The sequence below is a fragment of the Notolepis coatsorum genome (assembly GCF_963971535.1).
Source record: "Notolepis coatsorum genome assembly, chromosome: 5".
In the NCBI taxonomy this organism is placed as follows: Eukaryota; Metazoa; Chordata; class Actinopteri; order Aulopiformes; family Paralepididae; genus Notolepis; species Notolepis coatsorum.
In genome coordinates, this window is record NC_140169.1 from 157,379,585 (window position 1) to 157,405,450 (window position 25,866).

Consider the following 25,866-nt stretch of genomic DNA (forward strand, 5'->3'; position numbering starts at 1 on the left):
TAAAGACGTGTAAAATGACTGTTTCAGCCAATCAGAATCGAGAAATTTGCATGCCGTTGTATAATGTTGATTATTTCACATTATCAATACAATATTTTGCATTATGCCTATCATAAAGAAATCAGACACACGTCAAGTGTTCCTTTATTAATCCCCTTGGGGAAATTCAAGTGTCATAGCAGCATGGAGGGGGGGGGTGTACAGGTAGGTACGCGTGAACACTTTGGGCAACACAAATGTACTTCCGCGTTTCTCTGATTGGCCAGCGATCGGCCAGCCCTCTTCCCCCTACGCCGGTAACGCCCGCATGCGCATTTCGTACTTGTCTCCCTGTGTACAGCTGAGAGTTCCAGCATAGCTAACTTATGTCCGCGAGCTAGGCGCAAGCCAGAGTAAAACACAGTTTTCATTCAATCAATAATAACATTAACGAGACTCTCGTTGTGTCTATTCTGCTAACGCTACCTCTCATTGCTTTAACGTTACCTAGGCTCTCGTGTCTATCTGCTAACGTTAACGTTAGCATTAAGCTAACAAGCTGTAACGGCACCTAACCTAACAACAACAAGCTTAACAAGTCAGCGATCTTTTTGAGACTAAACTCTCCGCTCTGTGGCAAATTGTGTTGATGTCGGTTTTGTTTCATCAATAAATGAGGCAGAATACACAGTGAATGTATCCTTTTTTGTTTATTGCACTTGTTCCTGCTGCAAATGAAATCCTACGCGAGACCCTCCAACGAGTGACGCGTCTCTCTTCTGACCAATCAGTGGTCTGCAGTGTTTCACGTGACTCATGAGGGGGTAAACGAGCGTAGAGCGGCTGGTATTCACGAAGGAGAGCGCTGGCCAATCAGAGAAACGCGGAAGTACATTTGCGTTTCCCAAAGTGTTCACGCGGTAGGTACGGGTAAATGGACCGGCCGATGCCTTGTGTGTTTTTCTTTTATTATAATTTTTTTTTTTATGTATCTGAATGTTTCTTCCATTTCATTGGTTGTTTTATCCATTTTAATTGTTTTTATAAAAAAATATTTTTTGAATCTATCTCCTTTCATTTACATTTACATTTACATTTAGTCATTTAGCTGACGCTTTTATCCAAAGCGACTTACAAGTTCTGTACGACAAGTCATCAGGAAGGGCACAACTCTATCAGCTGAGTAACAATGTTCATCAAAGTGTTGAGTGCTACAGTGTAGGTTAGTTTATATGTAGCACTTTCATGTAGCACTTTGAGACTGTTACAATATAAAGTGCGTTCCAAATTGAATTCATTATTATTATTATGATAGTTCAGGCTAGATTTGTCAATGGTATCGGATTATAACAATCCAGTGTTTTTTCGTTCATAGTATCATAGTATCATAGTATCATAGTATCATATAGTATCATATAGTATCGTATCATATAGTATCATAGTATCATATAGTATCATAGTATCGGACAGACGTCGATACTGAGCGAATCCCGTGTTTCACAGTACACACTGACATGATAATGAGGACATTGAGACCTCACATAAAAAGAGGCAATGCAATACAATAGATGGCAGGCTATACATACCATAACATATATATAACATCAGTGTACATCCATGTTATCCTGTATATAATGAACTAATGCTGTTGTATTTCAGCCACCCTTTGTAATGGACAAATGGATTGTTGGAATACGGGAGAAACAGATCGTGGATTGTGTTGTTAATTATGAGGTAAGTGTGATACGTGTACACAGTGATACAGGTATAAAGACACTACTGTACAGTGATACAGGTATAAATACACTACTGTACAGTGATACAGGTATAAAGACACTATGGTAGCAAGTCATACTGTACAGTGATACAGGTATAAAGACACTATGTCATGGTGTTTGCCTTATTTCACCTTTCTGTGAGGGACAGCTGTCTATTTTTGCTTTATTTCACCTCTCTGTGAGGGATAGCTGTCAATCCCTGTTCCCTGTGGTTAATTGCCTCATGGGTCGGCAGGTGTGTGGGCTTGATTGCACCTGATGCAGTCCAGCTGTGCCTATGGCCATGTGGAGTCTATTTAAGTTTGGAGATCGCAGTGTCAACTGCTTTTTCATTTCCTAGTGTTGGTTGTCCTTTTGGTCACGCTCATTATATTGAAGTGTAGTCTGATTTCTGATTCAGAATTGAGCTTTATGGTAGTCATTCTTATTTTAGGCTACTCACGTGATTCTACACATAAACTCCCTTAGTGGAGGTTTATTGTTTTACTTTTTCAAATATAAACTCCTTTATTAGGAGGTATCCTTGTGGCTTATTTACTTTTATACTATACCTCTTTATTGAGAGTAGTCCTGTTTTTTGGGACTTGATTTATTTTCTTAATTACTCACTTTGAGATTTCCACCTGTAAAGGTTGTTTTCTGTTGTTTAATTTTTCCCCTCTCCTAAAATATCTGCGTAAGCAGTCTAGTGGTTGTCCGTGTCATGGATAACTTTAAGAGTCCCTGTTATCTGCTCATGACCCACACACCCACACACACACACACAGCCCTCACACACTATGGTAGTAAGTCATACTGTACAGTGATACAGGTATAAAGACACTATGGTAGTAAGTCATACTGTACAGTGATACAGGTATAAAGACACTATGGTAGTAAGTCATACTGTACAGTGATACAGGTATAAAGACACTATGGTAGTAAGTCATACTGTACAGTGATACAGGTATAAAGACACTATGGTAGTAAGTCATACTGTACAGTGATACAGGTATAAAGACACTATGGTAGTAAGTCATACTGTACAGTGATACAGGTATAAAGACACTATGGTAGTAAGTGATACTGGTAGTATTAATATGTACAGTGATACAGGAAAAATGACACTATGGTAGTACTGGCCAGCTGCATAACTAGTAAGAATTGGTCAGGGATATGTACAGATATAGATATAGTAACTAGTAAGAGTAGGTAAGGGATATGTACAGATATAGATATAGTAACTAGTAAGAGTAGGTCACGGATATGTACAGATATAGATATAGTAACTAGTAAGAGTAGGTCAGGGATATGTACAGATATAGATATAGTAACTAGTAAGAGTAGGTCACGGATATGTACAGATATAGTAACTAGTAAGAATAGGTCAGGGATATGTACAGATATAGATATAGTAACTAGTAAGAGTAGGTCAGGGATATGTATAGATATAGTAACTAGTAAGAGTAGGTCAGGGATATGTACAGATATAGATATAGTAACTAGTAAGAGTAGGTCACGGATATGTACAGATATAGATATAGTAACTAGTAAGAGTAGGTCACGGATATGTACAGATATAGATATAGTAACTAGTAAGAGTAGGTCAGGGATATGTACAGATATAGATATAGTAACTAGTAAGAGTAGGTAAGGGATATGTACAGATATAGTAACTAGTAAGAGTAGGTCACGGATATGTACAGATATAGATATAGTAACTAGTAAGAGTAGGTAAGGGATATGTACAGATATAGATATAGTACCTAGTAAGAGTAGGTCAGGGATATGTACAGATATAGATATAGTAACTAGTAAGAGTAGGTCACGGATATGTACAGATATAGATATAGTAACTACAGATATGGAAATATACATCAACCGATATGTCAAACGTTAGCTAGTTAACAATGCAACACATTGCAGATGATTCTGACATCCGAGGTAATAGTGTTTGAAATTACGTAAATGATCGCCTTAACCCTTTCACTACCACACTACAGAAGGTTAACCCTTTACTATCACACTACAGACGGTTACCGTCTGTAGTGTGATAGTAAAGGGTTAACCTTCTGTAGTGTGGTAGTAAAGGGTTAACGTAAGGTTATGTATATAACCAAGTTCTGTGAGTTATGGTGCGCTCAGCACCAGTTGCACTGTACTTCACTTCGTGCACATGCACTGAATAAAAAATTCCACCATGTACCTTTACATCCCAACATTCGTCTGACCACACCCCCATCCGCTTACCTTCATAAGCAGGTGTGTGGTCACCTACTCGCCTCCTTCCCAAACTTTCACCACAAGGCGAGATCAAGGGCAGCAGCGGCGTCCTGGTGCTGAGCGCACCATAACTCACAGAACTTGGTTATATACATAACCTTACGCTCTGTTTCGTTTCGTAACTTTAGCACACGATACCTTTAGTAGCCATGCTAATGAATAGCGCAAGCTAATACAATGCATGCTAACCACAGACAACTGTGAACAGGGTTTACAACAAAACCAAGTCGCGTGTGTGTGTGAATCCTACACCTGCATCCATGTTGAACATAGAAAAACACTGATAGAGAGAGCGAGAGCGGCTGAGCCGTGGTACGTGTTCATACAAGCATTACTGCAACCAACACAACAGTGTTGTAGCTCAACATTACTTGTGTAAGCAACAGAACATACAAGTAACCTCTACCTTTATGTGGAGACTCAGGCCGAGGTAGAAAAAAACCTTTTTCAACCGAGTGTAGGCTGCAGACCTTGTTTAAGCTCTTAACATGAACGTAACCCTCCTATCAACCCATACTAGTGAAGATTCACACTTTGCAACCCCATCATATGTTTGGTGAAGAAACACACAGTTTGTTAACAAAAAATACAGTCCCCCTTTAGATGGGACTTTTTATTTCTGAACAAATCATATGGCAAGGCCGGGAAGGGAAAAACAGAGGGGACCGCAGGGGAAAAAAGTCACTGGGTCTAGCGGCGCCTGCCGCCTCGAGCCGCTCGGGATTTGCCACCCCGGGGAGCCCCGGAGGGACGGTAAGCAATCGGCGGCTGGTCTCGACGGTCCCTACCGTCACCTCCGGGCGTAGATGGGTCGGCTGTAGCGGAGGCGCTCTCTCTCCTCCTGGCCTTCTTCCTCGAAGGACCAGCAGTGGCGGTGGTGGCAGCAGCAGCCACGGCGGAAGACGCTCGACGACGTGGCAGCCGTCTGACTCCACCGGCGACGTCGGGAGGGGGAAAATGAGGTTGAAGCACGGAGCGTTCCTCCTGCATCTCTCTGCACGTCGAGGTCATCAACTGCAGGGCCTTCCCGAACAGTCCAGCATCGGAGAGGGGTGCCGTCAGAAGTGGAAGCCTCTTCTTCTCCGGCACACGCGCCTGCTCCAGCCAAAGGTGGCGCTGGTTCAGAGTTGCCAGGGCGCGCACTTTCCCAGCGGCTATGGCCTGCAGCTAAGTCAGATGCAGGACAGCTCCTGCCGCCTGGGAGAGCTGGTCATGTTGTACATCACTCTGCTCCATGCCGCCCGTCAATATCCCGGACATGAATCTTGCCAGCTGCGCGATGTTAGACGCGGCAGCTAGAGATTGTGTTCCGGCGATAAATGACTGGTCGCTCCAGTATGCCAACCGCCTAGCCGATTTCCCTTGAGGAACCGGCTTCCGTAACGGCTCCCACACCACCTCCGGACAGAGGAGCGCGGCCATCGGCCTATCAAGCCGTGGCACGCCCTCCCTCATACCGTCGACCAAACCCGCCACCCGCGTAACTTGTACATAGGCGGGGGTGAGGCCTATGATGTGGGACACCACCTGGCCCTGACGAACATAGGCCCCCATTGAGGGGAAAAATGGGTAGACAACGTCCACCCCTCTCACCGGGCGACGCTGCCATAAATGACCTATGAGATCAGGGACAGGAACAGGCAGTGGCTGCGGCAGCGGCACGCCATTTGCGACTGCCGCCACCGCCATGAGCTCAGGAAACAAAGCCTGCAGTTCCCCCTGCAGACTTTCCTCCACCGAGCCCGCATCCCTCACATACAGCAGGCTTCCACTGGTCAAGGAGCCACACTCCGATGTGGCTGATAGCAGGGCATCCCGCCGACGAGTCAGAGGTTCTTCTCCAACGTCTTCAAACGAGGCGCCCCAAGGAGACATCTCACCCCCCTCCAGTGTTACCTGGACGGGCGGGATACCTGTCTCCACCGGGCCTTCAAATAAGAACCCGTCCGCCTCTACCATGTAATCCTCTGTTTCCATCGGGCATGTAGAGACCGACGCATCCTCACTGGGCTCCAGCAACTCACCAAACCCGGGCCCTTCGCGTCTGCAAGCCACCATCTTGCGACGGGAGCGAGCTGACGCAAAAAGTTTGCGTCTCAAATCCCCTGGAACCAAAGGAACCAGCCGTCCAACAGCGGACGATTCCTCGGAAACAGAGGAACCAGAGCCAGAACCAGGCCATCGCATAGGCGACGACACCGGTGCACCAGCTCCTTGAAGAGGCAAACTACCCATCGGACGCCTACCGGGCCTGGCTGTCAACCACGAGAGAGGCAACAGCCCCACTCCAGGACGTACGACGGGGGCGGAAATGGAGAACCGCTGGTGGAGAGTGGCGCTGCGAACACGACTTAGGTTTTTCTATCGAATATATGAGAGGAGAAAAAAATAAGCACAATGTAAACACGTCTCAACTTTCTTCAGCTAACAACCTCGTCAAGTGGGGATCTACCGAAGGCACTTCCTTGTGGTGAAAGTGAAGTAGGAGGCGAGTAGGTGACCACACACCTGCTTATGAAGGTAAGCGGATGGGGGTGTGGTCAGACGAATGTTGGGATGTAAAAGTACATGGTGGAATTTTTTATTCAGTGCATGTGCACGAAGTGAAGTACAGTGCAACTAGTGCTGAGCGAAGCCATAACGAAACAGAACCTTCTGTAGTGTGGTAGTGAAAGGGTTAACCCTTTGTCGTGTGGCAGTGAAAGAGTTAAACGAGGAGGCGGCTGATCCCATTCAATTCCATGTCGGCCAAACCAAACATTTCCGCACTTGTGCGTTATACAGTGACGTGATGACCATTCCTTCTTTTATAGTTTCCTTGATTACCGATATGCCCGTAATATACGTATGAGTAATCAGAATGTTGCCTAATGTTACCATGGAAACGGAACCTGCGCAGACCGTTAAAAGGCCAACGGTTAATGGGATGAGATTGTGGCCTCAGTGTCTATTCCCCAGCTATTATATGCAGTTCTAGTACTGTCGGAATATTAACTTTATTATTCCTAATAATACCCAAATATCGTCGTTGGCGGAAGAAAAACTCCAAAAACCCAACTTTTCAGGATGTGAAAAAAAACGAACACAGGGCGAATAGAGTTACGCGGTTTAGACAGATGATCGGTTTAATGCTTTCCCATGGTTTAAACTTTGTAAAACCACACACACACGGAACGTAGACCAAATGCGTCCACGTTTTTATAGGATTCTATCACATTTTCATAACAATAGCGAATATTACCGTTTTCATTGAGGTTTCTTACAAATTAACGATGCTTTATGTTGTCCTTTATATGCCGATTATCATTAAAAATCTTAAATTGTACCATATGTCCCCCTTTAGACAACATATGTAACGCTACCAGCGCACTTTTGTTAAGATAATTAGTTTACCATTCACGGTCGCTATACTGAGGTCGCAGTAATAGTTTACCGCTGTTCAGATCACGTCGAAGAATAGACACATCCCAGTGACCTGTGACCTGTGCTAAGGATCTTGGGAAGTGTATTGTTGTAGTTTTCAACATTTTCACCTTTTAATTTTAAACCAATGCTGCCATCTACTGACAACAGAAAGTGTTGTCTAATCGTCACCTTGAGAGGCACTTCCGTATACACCGTCGCCCGAAACCCATTCTAGAGATTCCCACTTTTTACTGGGAATGGGGCGTGGCCGTATTTGGTCCCAGACAATAAGAGTGGCTGTGATTGGTCACCGTGACGTTAGAGGATGATCTACTGAATTGATTTAAAAAATAAAAAATAAAAAAAAATTAAATGGAGTTACGAGGTTTTCTCCCGCCAGCGACGATATGAATGTGCGTGTGTGTAAATCTATGTAAAGTGCAGCTGATTTGATTTGAGTCGTCTCCTCCGCCGACGCCGCAGAGTGACGTGAAGTCGCCCCGGTGCACCAGACTCAGCCAGGAGGTGCGGTGGGCTCCTGCAGGGGGACCGGACCACATCAGGACGGTGGAGCTGGTCATAGAGACGGCACCGCAGAACCCTGACGGCTCGGACTCTGGTAAATATAGCAGGGTCCTTGCACAAGGTCCTTGAAGTGCTTAAAAGTGCTTGATTTTTGGAGAAATAAAAAGTTAAGGCCTGGAATTCCTTGAAAACAGCAATTTTTTTTAAAACAAGGTGCTTAAAAAGCCCTTGAAATTCTAATCAACCATTCGCATTGAAAGTTTTGTTCATCCATGATCAAATAGTTCTCAATCAAGACATTTAAAAAAATATATCTAAAGTGTAACTAATTGAAATTGGTTTTAAGGCATAAATATTTTTCCAATAAAGAAAACGGCAAGTGAATTGTATCCTTTTAAATGCCCTTTTAAAATGAAAAATTGTGTTGGGAAAAGTACTTGAAAATCCTTGAATTTCATTTTGCAATGTCTGTGGTAACCCTGATATAGGGTCCAGATCTGGCCCCACACCAAGGTCTCCAAAGGCTTCCAGTGTATGAAAAGATATGTTATTTTGGTCTATTTAGATTTTATTATATTTGAGGACTGATTTACCACACCTTGTGTATACTGTTTACTTTTACTCTTACTCATAGTATGTTATTCAGATAAAATAAATATACTGCCTATATTTATTGTAACATATAGTATAACCGATAGGGCATACAGACCCTCATCTGCACCTTATTTTTCACCTTATTTTATTTTTGATTTGTAGTCATATGAGGAGACGAGACCTTGAGCTTCGAATGAGCGTTGAAATTTCGAAAAACTACATTACCTAGCTCATGGCAGCTTCCTGCAAGCATATGACTTGTGTATGATGTTTTTGTATGTCTTTACTACTATGCACTCAACACTGCAGCACCCAAGTTTCAACACTGTTTGATATACATTGTTACCCAGTTGTAAGAGTTGTGCCCTTCCTGCTGACTTGTCATGCAGAACCTGTAAGTGGCTTTGGATAAAAGCATTCATCTAAATGACTAAATGTAAATTACCAAATGTAAAGGCCTAATGTAAATGACTAAATGTAAATGGGGCATTTAGCTTAGCATTTAAGCTCAGGGGGGTACCGTGCTTTCGCTGTGGCAGCCCCAGAGCTCTGGAATGAGCTGCCACTGCATGTTAGGCAGGCCCCCTAACACGCCTCAAGACACATTATCTGCTCTGGCTTTCGGTGTTTTAAACAGTTTTTGAGAGACCTGCCTTTTATGTGACATATTGTATTTGTTTTTATTGTGTGCTTTTATGTGCTGTCAATCGATTAAAATATTTAACTCGATTAATCGCATGATTGTCCATAGTTAACTCGTGATTAATCGAAAATTCATTGCATTTTTTTATTTATTTTTCTTTATCTACCTTAAACAGATCTTTTTCAAGTTCCAAGTTTTAATACTCTTATCAACATGCGAGTCAACAAATGCTTGCTTTATGCATGAATGAATGAATGAATGGATGAATGAATGAATGAATGGATGAATGAAAACTTTATTTAACAGATTGCAGAATGGGTACAATACAGTACGGCTCAATACACACAATTGTTAAGGGGTTGCAGACCTGAGAAAGACGTTTGTCTTGTTTCCATCAGGGTCCCCCATTTTCAATTCATATATGCAGCCATTTAACACAAAAGGATGACCCTCATGCATTGCAAATTTGCATCAAATTCAAAACAGAGTGATGCACAAAAAAATTATAATTTAAAACAATGAATAAAGTGTGCATGAAATAATAGGGGAAAGAAAACGTTAGGAACTTGTTACATTCACCCACACAAGGGCTGAGTAATCACACACCCCCCCTCTCTCTCTCTCACACACCCACCCCCCCTCTCTCTCTCTCTCACACACACACCCCCCCTCTCTCACTCACACACACACCCCCCCTCTCTCTCTCACACACACACTCTTTTAGCTCTCTTTCTCTCTTGCCCCTTCCTCATCTCTCTCATCCCCCTCTCTCTCTCTTCAATCTCACACACACACACACTTCAGAAACAAACATAGTATCAATGAGAGCATCAATAATACACCTGAGTGAAGTCTAGTAAAAAATTAAAAAAAAAGGATTTTTTTTTTAAAGTTAATCGTGAGTTAAAAGAAATAGTGCCGTTAATAGAATCGGGCGATAACGCGTTAATACCACGTTAACTTTTGACAGCCTTTTTTAATGTTTTTATCTTATGTTGTGGGACTTGTACAGCACTTTGGTCAACTTTGTTGTTTTTAAATGTGCTCTATAAATAAAGTGGATTGGATTGGAGCAGCAGCCCCGTCACCATCTCGCATGTCTTTTCCCGTTTCAGACGTGGATCACAGATGGATGTACAACCTGCGCCTGAGGCAGCTGCTGAACCAGTTGTCCCCCCCCGCCGGCGCCCGTCGTCACCGCCACCCCCGGCTCCTCCCGCTCCGACGGCTCCCGCTTCCTGCTGCCGTACGGGGACGACCAGGCGCCGTCCTACGCAGCGGCCGTTCGGCGCTCCCCCACAACCCACCGCGGTGGCGGCTCCGCCTCCCCCTGGTCCGCCTCCTCGCGCAGCTCCTCCCCCACCACCGCCAGCGGCGGCGGACTCTCCGTCAGGCTCTCCTCGTCGCTCCACCTGGGGTCAAAGGGCAGCAGCCCCTCCAGCACCACGTCGGAGAGCACAGCTGCTTCGGCGACGACGCTTTCGGCACGAGCGGCGGAGACGGGTGGGGTCGTTCCAGAACCTCTTGAGTCTGGCAGAGTCAGAGCGGGAGCCCGGGGGGGGGGGGGGGGGGGCTCAGGTCCAACAGCTGCTTGGCGTCATCTAATGTACTAGTGTACATTATTGTACACTAGTCACTAGGGACATTATTGTACACTAGTCACTAGGGACATTATTGTACACTAGTCACTAGGGACATTATTGTACACTAGTCACTAGGGACATTATTGTACACTAGTCACTAGAGACACTATTGTACACTAGTCACTAGAGACACTATTGTACACTAGTCACTAGGGACATTATTGTACACTAGTCACTAGAGACACTATTGTACACTAGTCACTAGAGACACTATTGTACACTAGTCACTAGGGACACTATTGTACACTAGTCACTAGGGACATTATTGTACACTAGTCACTAGAGACACTATTGTACACTAGTCACTAGGGACATTATTGTACACTAGTCACTAGAGACACTATTGTACACTAGTCACTAGTCACTAGAGACACTATTGTACACAAGTCACTAGAGACACTATTGTACACTAGTCACTAGAGACACTATTGTACACTAGTCACTAGAGACACTATTGTACACTAGTCACTAGAGACACTATTGTACACTAGTCACTAGGGACATTATTGTACACTAGTCACTAGAGACACTATTGTACACTAGTCACTAGGGACATTATTGTACACTAGTCACTAGGGACATTATTGTACACTAGTCACTAGAGACACTATTGTACACTAGTCACTAGAGACACTATTGTACACTAGTCACTAGGGACATTATTGTACACTAGTCACTAGGGACACTATTGTACACTAGTCACTAGAGACACTATTGTACACTAGTCACTAGGGACACTATTGTACACTAGTCACTAGGGACATTATTGTACACTAGTCACTAGAGACACTATTGTACACTAGTCACTAGGGACATTATTGTACACTAGTCACTAGAGACACTATTGTACACTAGTCACTAGTCACTAGAGACACTATTGTACACAAGTCACTAGAGACACTATTGTACACTAGTCACTAGAGACACTATTGTACACTAGTCACTAGAGACACTATTGTACACTAGTCACTAGAGACATTATTGTACACTAGTCACTAGGGACACTATTGTACACTAGTCACTAGAGACACTATTGTACACTAGTCACTAGAGACACTATTGTACACTAGTCACTAGAGACACTATTGTACACTAGTCACTAGAGACACTATTGTACACTAGTCACTAGGGACACTATTGTACACTAGTCACTAGAGACACTATTGTACACTAGTCACTAGAGACACTATTGTACACTAGTCACTAGAGACACTATTGTACACTAGTCACTAGAGACACTATTGTACACTAGTCACTAGAGACATTATTGTACACTAGTCACTAGAGACACTATTGTACACTAGTCACTAGAGACACTATTGTACACTAGTCACTAGAGACACTATTGTACACTAGTCACTAGAGACACTATTGTACACTAGTCACTAGAGACACTATTGTACACTAGTTACTAGAGACACTATTGTACACTAGTCACTAGAGACACTATTTTACACTAGTCACTAGAGACACTATTGTACACTAGTCACTAGAGACATTGTACACTAGTCACTAGAGACATTATTGTACACTAGTCACTAGGGACACTATTGTACACTAGTCACTAGAGACATTATTGTACACTAGTCACTAGGGACACTATTGTACACTAGTCACTAGAGACACTATTGTACACTAGTCACTAGAGACACTATTGTACACTAGTCACTAGGGACATTATTGTACACTAGTCACTAGAGACACTATTGTACACTAGTCACTAGAGACACTATTGTACACTAGTCACTAGGGACACTATTGTACACTAGTCACTAGGGACATTATTGTACACTAGTCACTAGAGACACTATTGTACACTAGTCACTAGGGACATTATTGTACACTAGTCACTAGAGACACTATTGTACACTAGTCACTAGTCACTAGAGACACTATTGTACACAAGTCACTAGAGACACTATTGTACACTAGTCACTAGAGACACTATTGTACACTAGTCACTAGAGACACTATTGTACACTAGTCACTAGGGACATTATTGTACACTAGTCACTAGAGACACTATTGTACACTAGTCACTAGGGACATTATTGTACACTAGTCACTAGGGACATTATTGTACACTAGTCACTAGAGACACTATTGTACACTAGTCACTAGAGACACTATTGTACACTAGTCACTAGGGACATTATTGTACACTAGTCACTAGGGACACTATTCTACACTAGTCACTAGAGACACTATTGTACACTAGTCACTAGGGACACTATTGTACACTAGTCACTAGGGACATTATTGTACACTAGTCACTAGAGACACTATTGTACACTAGTCACTAGGGACATTATTGTACACTAGTCACTAGAGACACTATTGTACACTAGTCACTAGTCACTAGAGACACTATTGTACACAAGTCACTAGAGACACTATTGTACACTAGTCACTAGAGACACTATTGTACACTAGTCACTAGAGACACTATTGTACACTAGTCACTAGAGACATTATTGTACACTAGTCACTAGGGACACTATTGTACACTAGTCACTAGAGACACTATTGTACACTAGTCACTAGAGACACTATTGTACACTAGTCACTAGAGACACTATTGTACACTAGTCACTAGAGACACTATTGTACACTAGTCACTAGGGACACTATTGTACACTAGTCACTAGAGACACTATTGTACACTAGTCACTAGAGACACTATTGTACACTAGTCACTAGAGACACTATTGTACACTAGTCACTAGAGACACTATTGTACACTAGTCACTAGAGACATTATTGTACACTAGTCACTAGAGACACTATTGTACACTAGTCACTAGAGACACTATTGTACACTAGTCACTAGAGACACTATTGTACACTAGTCACTAGAGACACTATTGTACACTAGTCACTAGAGACACTATTGTACACTAGTTACTAGAGACACTATTGTACACTAGTCACTAGAGACACTATTTTACACTAGTCACTAGAGACACTATTGTACACTAGTCACTAGAGACATTGTACACTAGTCACTAGAGACATTATTGTACACTAGTCACTAGGGACACTATTGTACACTAGTCACTAGAGACATTATTGTACACTAGTCACTAGGGACACTATTGTACACTAGTCACTAGAGACACTATTGTACACTAGTCACTAGAGACACTATTGTACACTAGTCACTAGGGACAGTATTATACACTAGTCACTAGAGACATTATTGTACACTAGTCACTAGAGACACTATTGTACACTAGTCACTAGAGACACTATTGTACACTAGTCACTAGAGACACTATTGTACACTAGTCACTAGAGACACTATTGTACACTAGTCACTAGAGACACTATTGTACACTAGTTACTAGAGACACTATTGTACACTAGTCACTAGAGACACTATTTTACACTAGTCACTAGAGACACTATTGTACACTAGTCACTAGAGACATTGTACACTAGTCACTAGAGACATTATTGTACACTAGTCACTAGGGACACTATTGTACACTAGTCACTAGAGACATTATTGTACACTAGTCACTAGGGACACTATTGTACACTAGTCACTAGAGACACTATTGTACACTAGTCACTAGAGACACTATTGTACACTAGTCACTAGGGACAGTATTATACACTAGTCACTAGAGACATTATTGTACACTAGTCACTAGAGACACTATTGTACACTAGTCACTAGAGACACTATTGTACACTAGTCACTAGAGACACTATTGTACACTAGTCACTAGAGACACTATTGTACACTAGTCACTAGAGACACTATTGTACACTAGTTACTAGAGACACTATTGTACACTAGTCACTAGAGACACTATTGTACACTAGTCACTAGAGACACTATTGTACACTAGTCACTAGAGACATTGTACACTAGTCACTAGAGACATTATTGTACACTAGTCACTAGGGACACTATTGTACACTAGTCACTAGAGACATTATTGTACACTAGTCACTAGGGACACTATTGTACACTAGTCACTAGAGACATTGTACACTAGTCACTAGAGACATTATTGTACACTAGTCACTAGAGACACTATTGTACACTAGTCACTAGGGACACTATTGTACACTAGTCACTAGGGACACTATTGTACACAAGTCACTAGGGACATTATTGTACACTAGTCACTAGGGACAATATTGTACACTAGTCACTAGAGACATTATTGTACACTAGTCACTAGGGACACTATTGTATATTAGTCACTAGAGACACTATTGTACAACTGTCACTAGGGACATTATTGTACACTAGTCACTAGGGACATTATTGTACACTAGTCACTAGGGACATTATTGTACACTAGTCACTAGGGACATTATTGTACACTAGTCACTAGAGACACTATTGTACACTAGTCACTAGAGACACTATTGTACACTAGTCACTAGGGACATTATTGTACACTAGTCACTAGAGACACTATTGTACACTAGTCACTAGAGACACTATTGTACACTAGTCACTAGGGACACTATTGTACACTAGTCACTAGGGACATTATTGTACACTAGTCACTAGAGACACTATTGTACACTAGTCACTAGAGACACTATTGTACACTAGTCACTAGGGACACTATTGTACACTAGTCACTAGGGACATTATTGTACACTAGTCACTAGAGACACTATTGTACACTAGTCACTAGGGACATTATTGTACACTAGTCACTAGAGACACTATTGTACACTAGTCACTAGTCACTAGAGACACTATTGTTCACAAGTCACTAGAGACACTATTGTACACTAGTCACTAGAGACACTATTGTACACTAGTCACTAGAGACACTATTGTACACTAGTCACTAGAGACATTATTGTACACTAGTCACTAGGGACACTATTGTACACTAGTCACTAGAGACACTATTGTACACTAGTCACTAGAGACACTATTGTACACTAGTCACTAGAGACACTATTGTACACTAGTCACTAGAGACACTATTGTACACTAGTCACTAGGGACACTATTGTACACTAGTCACTAGAGACACTATTGTACACTAGTCACTAGAGACACTATTGTACACTAGTCACTAGAGACACTATTGTACACTAGTCACTAGAGACACTATTGTACACTAGTCACTAGAGACATTATTGTACACTAGTCACTAGAGACACTATTGTACACTAGTCACTAGAGACACTATTGTACACTAGTCACTAGAGACACTATTGTACACTAGTCACTAGAGACACTATTGTACACTAGTCACTAGAGACACTATTGTACACTAGTTACTAGAGACACTATTGTACACTAGTCACTAGAGACACTATTTTACACTAGTCACTAGAGACACTATTGTACACTAGTCACTAGAGACATTGTACACTAGTCACTAGAGACATTATTGTACACTAGTCACTAGGGACACTATTGTACACTAGTCACTAGAGACATTATTGTACACTAGTCACTAGGGACACTATTGTACACTAGTCACTAGAGACACTATTGTACACTAGTCACTAGAGACACTATTGTACACTAGTCACTAGGGACAGTATTATACACTAGTCACTAGAGACATTATTGTACACTAGTCACTAGAGACACTATTGTACACTAGTCACTAGAGACACTATTGTACACTAGTCACTAGAGACACTATTGTACACTAGTCACTAGAGACACTATTGTACACTAGTCACTAGAGACACTATTGTACACTAGTTACTAGAGACACTATTGTACACTAGTCACTAGAGACACTATTTTACACTAGTCACTAGAGACACTATTGTACACTAGTCACTAGAGACATTGTACACTAGTCACTAGAGACATTATTGTACACTAGTCACTAGGGACACTATTGTACACTAGTCACTAGAGACATTATTGTACACTAGTCACTAGGGACACTATTGTACACTAGTCACTAGAGACATTGTACACTAGTCACTAGAGACATTATTGTACACTAGTCACTAGAGACACTATTGTACACTAGTCACTAGGGACACTATTGTACACTAGTCACTAGGGACACTATTGTACACAAGTCACTAGGGACATTATTGTACACTAGTCACTAGGGACAATATTGTACACTAGTCACTAGAGACATTATTGTACACTAGTCACTAGGGACACTATTGTATATTAGTCACTAGAGACACTATTGTACAACTGTCACTAGGGACATTATTGTACACTAGTCACTAGGGACACTATTGTACAACAGTCACTAGAGACATTATTGTACACTAGTCACTAGGGACACTGTTGTACACTAGTCACTAGAGACACTATTGTACACTAGTCACTAGAGACACTATTGTACACTAGTCACTAGGGACACTATTGTACACTAGTCACTAGAGACATTATTGTACACTAGTCACTAGGGACACTATTGTACACTAGTCACTAGAGACATTATTGTACACTAGTCACTAGAGACATTATTGTACACTAGTCACTAGGGACACTATTGTATATTAGTCACTAGAGACACTATTGTACAACTGTCACTAGGGACATTATTGTACACTAGTCACTAGGGACACTATTGTACAATAGTCACTAGAGACATTATTGTACACTAGTCACTAGGGACACTATTGTACACTAGTCACTAGAGACACTATTGTACACTAGTCACTAGAGACACTATTGTACACTAGTCACTAGAGACACTAGTGTACACTAGTCACTAGAGACACTATTGTACACTAGTCACTAGAGACACTATTGTACACTAGTCACTAGAGACACTATTGTACACTAGTCACTAGAGACACTATTGTACACTAGTCACTAGAGACATTATTGTACACTAGTCACTAGAGACACTATTGTACACTAGTCACTAGAGACACTATTGTACACTAGTCACTAGAGACACTATTGTACACTAGTCACTAGAGACACTATTGTACACTAGTCACTAGAGACACTATTGTACACTAGTCACTAGAGACACTATTGTACACTAGTCACTAGAGACACTATTTTACACTAGTCACTAGAGACACTATTGTACACTAGTCACTAGAGACATTGTACACTAGTCACTAGAGACATTATTGTACACTAGTCACTAGGGACACTATTGTACACTAGTCACTAGAGACATTATTGTACACTAGTCACTAGAGACACTATTGTACACTAGTCACTAGGGACACTATTGTACACTAGTCACTAGGGACATTATTGTACACTAGTCACTAGAGACATTATTGTACACTAGTCACTAGGGACATTATTGTACACTAGTCACTAGGGACACTATTGTACACTAGTCACTAGAGACACTATTGTACACTAGTCACTAGAGACATTATTGTACACTAGTCACTAGAGACACTATTGTACACTAGTCACTAGGGACATTATTGTACACTAGTCACTAGAGACACTATTGTACACTAGTCACTAGAGACACTATTGTACACTAGTCACTAGAGACATTATTGTACACTAGTCACTAGAGACACTATTGTACACTAGTCACTAGAGACATTATTGTACACTAGTCACTAGAGACATTATTGTACACTAGTCACTAGAGACATTATTGTACACTAGTCACTAGAGACACTATTGTACACTAGTCACTAGAGACACTATTGTACACTAGTCACTAGGGACACTATTGTACACTAGTCAGTAGAGACACTATTGTACACTAGTCACTAGAGACACTATTGTACACAAGTCACTAGAGACACTATTGTACACTAGTCACTAGAGACACTATCGTACACTAGTCACTAGAGACACTATTGTACACTAGTCACTAGAGACACTATTGTACACTAGTCACTAGGGACATTATTGTACACTAGTCACTAGAGACACTATTGTACACTAGTCACTAGAGACACTATCGTACACTAGTCACTAGAGACACTATTGTACACTAGTCACTAGAGACACTATTGTACACTAGTCACTAGGGACATTATTGTACACTAGTCACTAGAGACACTATTGTACACTAGTCACTAGAGACACTATTGTACACTAGTCACTAGAGACACTATTGTACACAAGTCACTAGAGACACTATTGTACACTTGTCACTAGGGACACTATTGTACACTAGTCACTAGGGACACTATTGTACACAAGTCACTAGGGACATTATTGTACACTAGTCACTAGGGACATTATTGTACACTAGTCACTAGGGACATTATTGTACACTAGTCACTAGGGACACTATTGTACACTAGTCACTAGAGACACTATTGTACACTAGTCACTAGAGACATTATTGTACACTAGTCACTAGAGACACTATTGTACACTAGTCACTAGGGACATTATTGTACACTAGTCACTAGAGACACTATTGTACACTAGTCACTAGAGACACTATTGTACACTAGTCACTAGAGACATTATTGTACACTAGTCACTAGAGACACTATTGTACACTAGTCACTAGAGACATTATTGTACACTAGTCACTAGAGACATTATTGTACACTAGTCACTAGAGACATTATTGTACACTAGTCACTAGAGACACTATTGTACACTAGTCACTAGAGACACTATTGTACACTAGTCACTAGGGACACTATTGTACACTAGTCAGTAGAGACACTATTGTACACTAGTCACTAGAGACACTATTGTACACAAGTCACTAGAGACACTATTGTACACTAGTCACTAGAGACACTATCGTACACTAGTCACTAGAGACACTATTGTACACTAGTCACTAGAGACACTATTGTACACTAGTCACTAGGGACATTATTGTACACTAGTCACTAGAGACACTATTGTACACTAGTCACTAGAGACACTATTGTACACTAGTCACTAGAGACACTATTGTACACAAGTCACTAGAGACACTATTGTACACTAGTCACTAGGGACACTATTGTACACTAGTCACTAGGGACACTATTGTACACAAGTCACTAGGGACATTATTGTACACTAGTCACTAGGGACAATATTGTACACTAGTCACTAGAGACACTATTGTACACTAGTCACTAGAGACATTATTGTACACTAGTCACTAGGGACACTATTGTATATTAGTCACTAGAGACACTATTGTACACTAGTCACTAGGGACACTATTGTACACTAGTCACTAGATACACTATTGTACACTAGTCACTAGAGACATTATTGTACACTAGTCACTAGGGACATTATTGTACACTAGTCACTAGGGACACTATTGTACACTAGTCATTAGGGACACTATTGTACACTAGTCACTAGGGACATTATTGTACACTAGTCACTAGGGACACTATTGTACACTAGTCACTAGGGACACTATTGTACACTAGTCACTAGGGACACTATTGTACACTAGTCACTAGGGACACTATTGTACACTAGTCACTAGAGACATTATTGTACACTAGTCACTAGGAACACTATTGTACACTAGTCACTAGAGACATTATTGTACACTAGTCACTAGGGACACTATTGTACACTAGTCATTAGAGACATTATTGTACACTAGTCACTAGGGACACTATTGTACACTAGTCACTAGAGACATTATTGTACACTAGTCACTAGGGACACTATTGTACACTAGTCACTAGGGACACTATTGTACACTAGTCACTAGGGACACTATTGTACACTAGTCACTAGAGACACTATTGTACACTAGTCACTAGAGACATTATTGTACACTAGTCACTAGGGACACTATTGTACACTAGTCACTAGAGACATTATTGTACACTAGTCACTAGGGACACTATTGTACACTAGTCACTAGAGACATTATTGTACACTAGTCACTAGGGACACTATTGTACACTAGTCACTAGAGACATTATTGTACACTAGTCACTAGGGACACTATTGTACACTAGTCACTAGGGACACTATTGTACACTACTCACTAGGGACATTATTGTACACTAGTCACTAGAGACATTATTGTACACTAGTCACTAGGGACATTATTGTACACTAGTCACTAGGGACATTATTGTACACTAGTCACTAGGGACACTATTGTACACTAGTCACTAGAGACACTATTGTACACTAGTCACTAGAGACATTATTGTACACTAGTCACTAGAGACACTATTGTACACTAGTCACTAGAGACACTATTGTACACAAGTCACTAGGGACACTATTGTACACTAGTCACTAGGGACACTATTGTACACTAGTCACTAGGAACACTATTGTACACAAGTCACTAGGGACATTATTGTACACTAGTCACTAGGGACACTATTGTACACTAGTCACTAGAGACACTATTGTACACTAGTCACTAGAGACATTATTGTACACTAGTCACTAGGGACATTATTGTACACTAGTCACTAGAGACACTATTGTACACTAGTCACTAGAGACACTATTGTACACTAGTCACTATAGACACTATTGTACACTAGTCACTAGAGACACTATTGTACACTAGTCACTAGGGACAGTATTATACACTAGTCACTAGAGACACTATTGTACACTAGTCACTAGAGACATTATTGTACACTAGTCACTAGGGACATTATTGTACACTAGTCACTAGATACACTATTGTACACTAGTCACTAGGGACATTATTGTACACTAGTCACTAGAGACACTATTGTACACTAGTCACTATATACATTATTGTACACTAGTCACTAGAGACACTATTGTACACTAGTCACTAGGGACACTATTGTACACTAGTCACTAGGGACATTATTGTACACTAGTCACTAGAGACACTATTGTACACTAGTCACTATAGACATTATTGTACACTAGTCACTAGAGACACTATTGTACACTAGTCACTAGAGACACTATTGTACACTAGTCACTAGAGACACTATTGTACACTAGTCACTATAGACATTATTGTACATTATACAACGGCATGCAAATTTCTCGATTCTGATTGGCTGAAACAGTCATTTTACACGTCTTTATTGGCAACAATCCACGCTGCTGGCCCAGGACCCGCCCACAACCGACCCACATCACATCACTCCGCCGGATCACAAGAAGGTGGCCAATAATATTTACAAATGGATATGTTAATGGCGACTAAACGACTAAATATGAAGCGATTCTGTCAAGGGGAATGTGTTAGCCCTTTAAACAATGTTGGATGATGTAATTGATGGGTCTTGAGGCAATCTAGAACAAAAGAAAAATCGCGGTTTGATTGATAGATTAATTGATTGATTTAAATTTCTACTTCCTTCTTGCTACTGACTGCAGCGTTCTCTCTCACTGTCCGACGCTGGCGTACCCACAAACACACACACACACATACACACACACACACACACACACACACACACACACATACACACACACACGCACACGCACACTGTGACACACACACACACACACACACACGCACACACACACACACACACTCCTGTCTGCAACAGCGGGGGAGTCAGACTGAGAGAGAAGCAGCGCTGTTTTAAGTGAGCATGGTCTATTGAATTGATTGATTGGTTGATTGCTACTTTTATTACTGTACCCCTGGTTTCCAACTGGTTAAGTTTAGGCTAAAAGAAATAAATAAAAAAATAGGGCGAAGAAAACGTTTTTTTCCTATGCATTCCCTTAACAATTGTGTGTATTGAGCCGTACTGTATTGTACCCATTCTGCATCTGGTAATAAAATTTTCAATCAATCATTCCAATAATACACAGTTGGATGTGTTAGTTGGTTGGATGCACTTCAAGCTGCTTCCACATGAGGCAACTTCTCTCAATCATTCCAATAATACACAGTTGGATGTGTTAGTTTGGTTGGATGCACTTCAAGCTGCTTCCACATGGAGTTGTGGGAACTACTTTTTCTGGCGGATGGTTTTTTCAATAAATCTTCGATTAATGTGTGTTTATTGTATAGAAATAAGGTTGGATGAATCTGGCAGTTGTATAAAAGCTTTACACCACGTGCAGTCGTGATTTGTGACCAATAAACCATGCCTAGGGGGGTCTAACGACCCTCGGCTGCGCCTCGGGCCTAACAACCACCCCTAGGCATGGTTTATTGGTCACAAACCACTCCTGCGTGTGATGTAATGCTTAACTAGTCACTAGAGACACTATTGTACACTAGTCACTAGGGACATTATTGTACACTAGTCACTAGAAACACTATTGTACACTAGTCACTAGGGACACTATTGTGCACTAGTCACTAGAGACATTATTGTACACTAGTCACTAGAGACATTATTGTACACTAGTCACTAGAGACACTATTGTACACTAGTCACTAGAGACATTATTGTACACTAGTCACTAGAGACATTATTGTACACTAGTCACTAGAGACACTATTGTACACTAGTCACTAGAGACACTATTGTACACTAGTCACTAGGGACACTATTGTACACTAGTCACTAGAGATACTATTGTACACTAGTCACTAGAGACACTATTGTACACAAGTCACTAGAGACACTATTGTACACTAGTCACTAGAGACACTATTGTACACTAGTCACTAGAGACACTATTGTACACTAGTCACTAGAGACACTATTGTACACTAGTCACAAGGGACATTATTGTACACTAGTCACTAGAGACACTATTGTACACTAGTCACTAGAGACACTATTGTACACAAGTCACTAGAGACACTATTCTCGAACGCTGTTTCTTGCCTCCCACAAGCCGGCTGCAATGTGGACTAAGTCATACATAGCACGAGTCCCCTCCGATACTCGAGGTAACAGCAGTCGCATCTTTCCACCTGCGCGGCTCGATCTTTCAGCGTCAGGGGTCTGCGCTTTGGAGGGGCGCCGCCCCCATCGCTTCCTGATTCTACTGCGCAGGCGCACCAACCGACCTGTAGGAGTCGCTGTCCACAACGCCCGATCCCCACCCATCAGTTTCCCACCCCCTAATACTGCCAATGTGTATTAGTGCGGACGACCAGCTAAACTAAAAGCAATGTGGAGCGCTGGGCTCGAACAGGCGAACCCAGCGTCTCCAGTATTCATGGTGAGCGCCTTGCCCACTGCACCACGTAGCCGCCCGCACTAGGGACATTATTGACACTATTGTACACTAGTCACTAGGGACATTATTGACACTATTGTACACTAGTCACTAGGGACATTATTGACACTATTGTACACTAGTCACTAGGGACACTATTGACACTATTGTACACTAGTCACTATTGACACTATTGTACACTAGTCACTAGGGACATTATTGTACACTAGTCACTAGGGACATTATTGACACTATTGTACACTAGTCACTAGGGACATTATTGACACTATTGTACACTAGTCACTAGGGACATTATTGACACTATTGTACACTAGTCACTAGGGGCATTATTGTACACTAGTCACTAGGGACACTATTGACACTATTGTACACTAGTCACTATTGACACTATTGTACACTAGTCACTAGGGACACTATTGACACTATTGTACACTAGTCACTAGGGACATTATTGTACACTAGTCACTAGGGACATTATTGACACTATTGTACACTAGTCACTAGGGACATTATTGTGCACTAGTCACTAGGGACACTATTGTACACTAGTCACTATTGACACTATTGACACTATTGTACACTAGTCACTAGGGACATTATTGTGCACTAGTCACTAGGGACATTATTGACACTATTGTACACTAGTCACACACACAGTCATACGCAAAGTTTTAACATTTGACCAATTTGTATAGAGACACATCTATTTGTATTAGTATTTGCATGTCCCCCGTCCCCCCCGTACTCGCAAGGGTCCCCCCCCCCCCGATAAGATAAACCCAATGGAAAAACATGCACAACAGATCGCCAACGCTGTCGCGTCCCTGACGAAGACGGACAGGAGCACTTGGATTGGTCCCCAGGCGCGGACCCACGCCACAGCCCCACAAGGGGGGGGGGGGCGATGGGATGGGTCAAGTGCAGAGAGACATTTCATCGGCGACTCAATGCATGTGTGTGTGTGTGTGTTCCTGTGTGTCGACCATCTCGCGTGTGTCTGCTAATGTGCATGACAAATAAAAACTTCTTCTTAGTCTTCTTCTTCTTCTTCTTCTTCTTCTTCTTCTTCTTCTTCTTCTAGTAGAAGAACGTTCTTTAGGAGTGAAGTGCCTAATTACTGCTGAGTTTCTAATATATTAAATGGAAATATCCTAGTAGAACAAAAATCACCAGTCTTACCTCTATCCAGGGGTGTAGGTTTGGTTTCAGCATTGGGGGGGGGGGGACACTTTCAGCAGGGGGGGGTTTTGTTTTGTTTTATTGTGGATCCCCATTAGTCTCTACACCAAAGTGAGACTACTCTTCCTGGGGTCCAAACATAAAAAATACAAACACACACAAAAAATAAGTAAAATAAAAATATAAAACCACAAACATTGAAGTACTCACAAGAAAACATCACAACGAACAAAACAGTGAATAAAAGTTAGATATCACAATTCTCAACCATAAAATACAAATTACATATTCAGTCCATAAGAACAAAACAGATCAAAATCATATATATGATTTGAACCTCTTCCTGCTTCAGCAAAGCAAGCTGCTTTTTACTGTCGTTCCGCTCCGCTGCTTTTGCCTATCGCTACTATGATTTATTACAGCCCTTTCAACTTTAATTACTCTGTACGTTAACTCCCAGTTCCTATGGTACTTCTCCAGAACTGTGAATTTTCCTATCTATTCAGATTTATGACCACAGTGCTCCGTCGAAAAGACGAGTAGCAAGATTCTCCGTGGGAGGAATAGCGAGCCGTCTTATCAGCTACACACAAAGGACTATATCGGCCACTGAAGGCAAGGATATTTATGAAAGACGAGGAATACAGAGGTTTCCCTTGTTATTTTGAGTTTTAACGAGACGGAAGACGACAGTGGTTTGGTCGTGTGAGTAATAGCACAGATCCAGGGCGACGGAACTGCCCCGTGTAGGGGAGAGAAACGGACATCTCCAGGGCGACGGAAACTGCCCCGTTTAGGAGAGAGCGACGGACAGCTCTGTTGCATGATATTTCATAAAGACCCCGGTTGTGATGTGACCCA

At 41.7% G+C, this 25,866-nt stretch overlaps 1 protein-coding gene across 1 annotated transcript in view; it reads left to right on the forward strand.

Moving 5' to 3' along the window:
• The window catches only part of map3k20a (mitogen-activated protein kinase kinase kinase 20a), a gene marked incomplete at both ends in the record, with an annotated part of 73,971 nt that extends 48,478 nt beyond the window's left edge, over nucleotides 1-25,493 (forward strand). Inside the window, 5 exons of the mRNA XM_084314344.1 lie at nucleotides 1,639-1,713; nucleotides 7,908-8,043; nucleotides 8,438-8,462; nucleotides 10,355-10,689; nucleotides 25,486-25,493. Coding sequence (XP_084170470.1) covers nucleotides 1,639-1,713; nucleotides 7,908-8,043; nucleotides 8,438-8,462; nucleotides 10,355-10,689; nucleotides 25,486-25,493 — 579 coding nt within the window. The remainder of the gene's footprint in view (nucleotides 1-1,638; nucleotides 1,714-7,907; nucleotides 8,044-8,437; nucleotides 8,463-10,354; nucleotides 10,690-25,485) is intronic.
• Nucleotides 25,494-25,866: the final 373 nt, after the last annotated feature.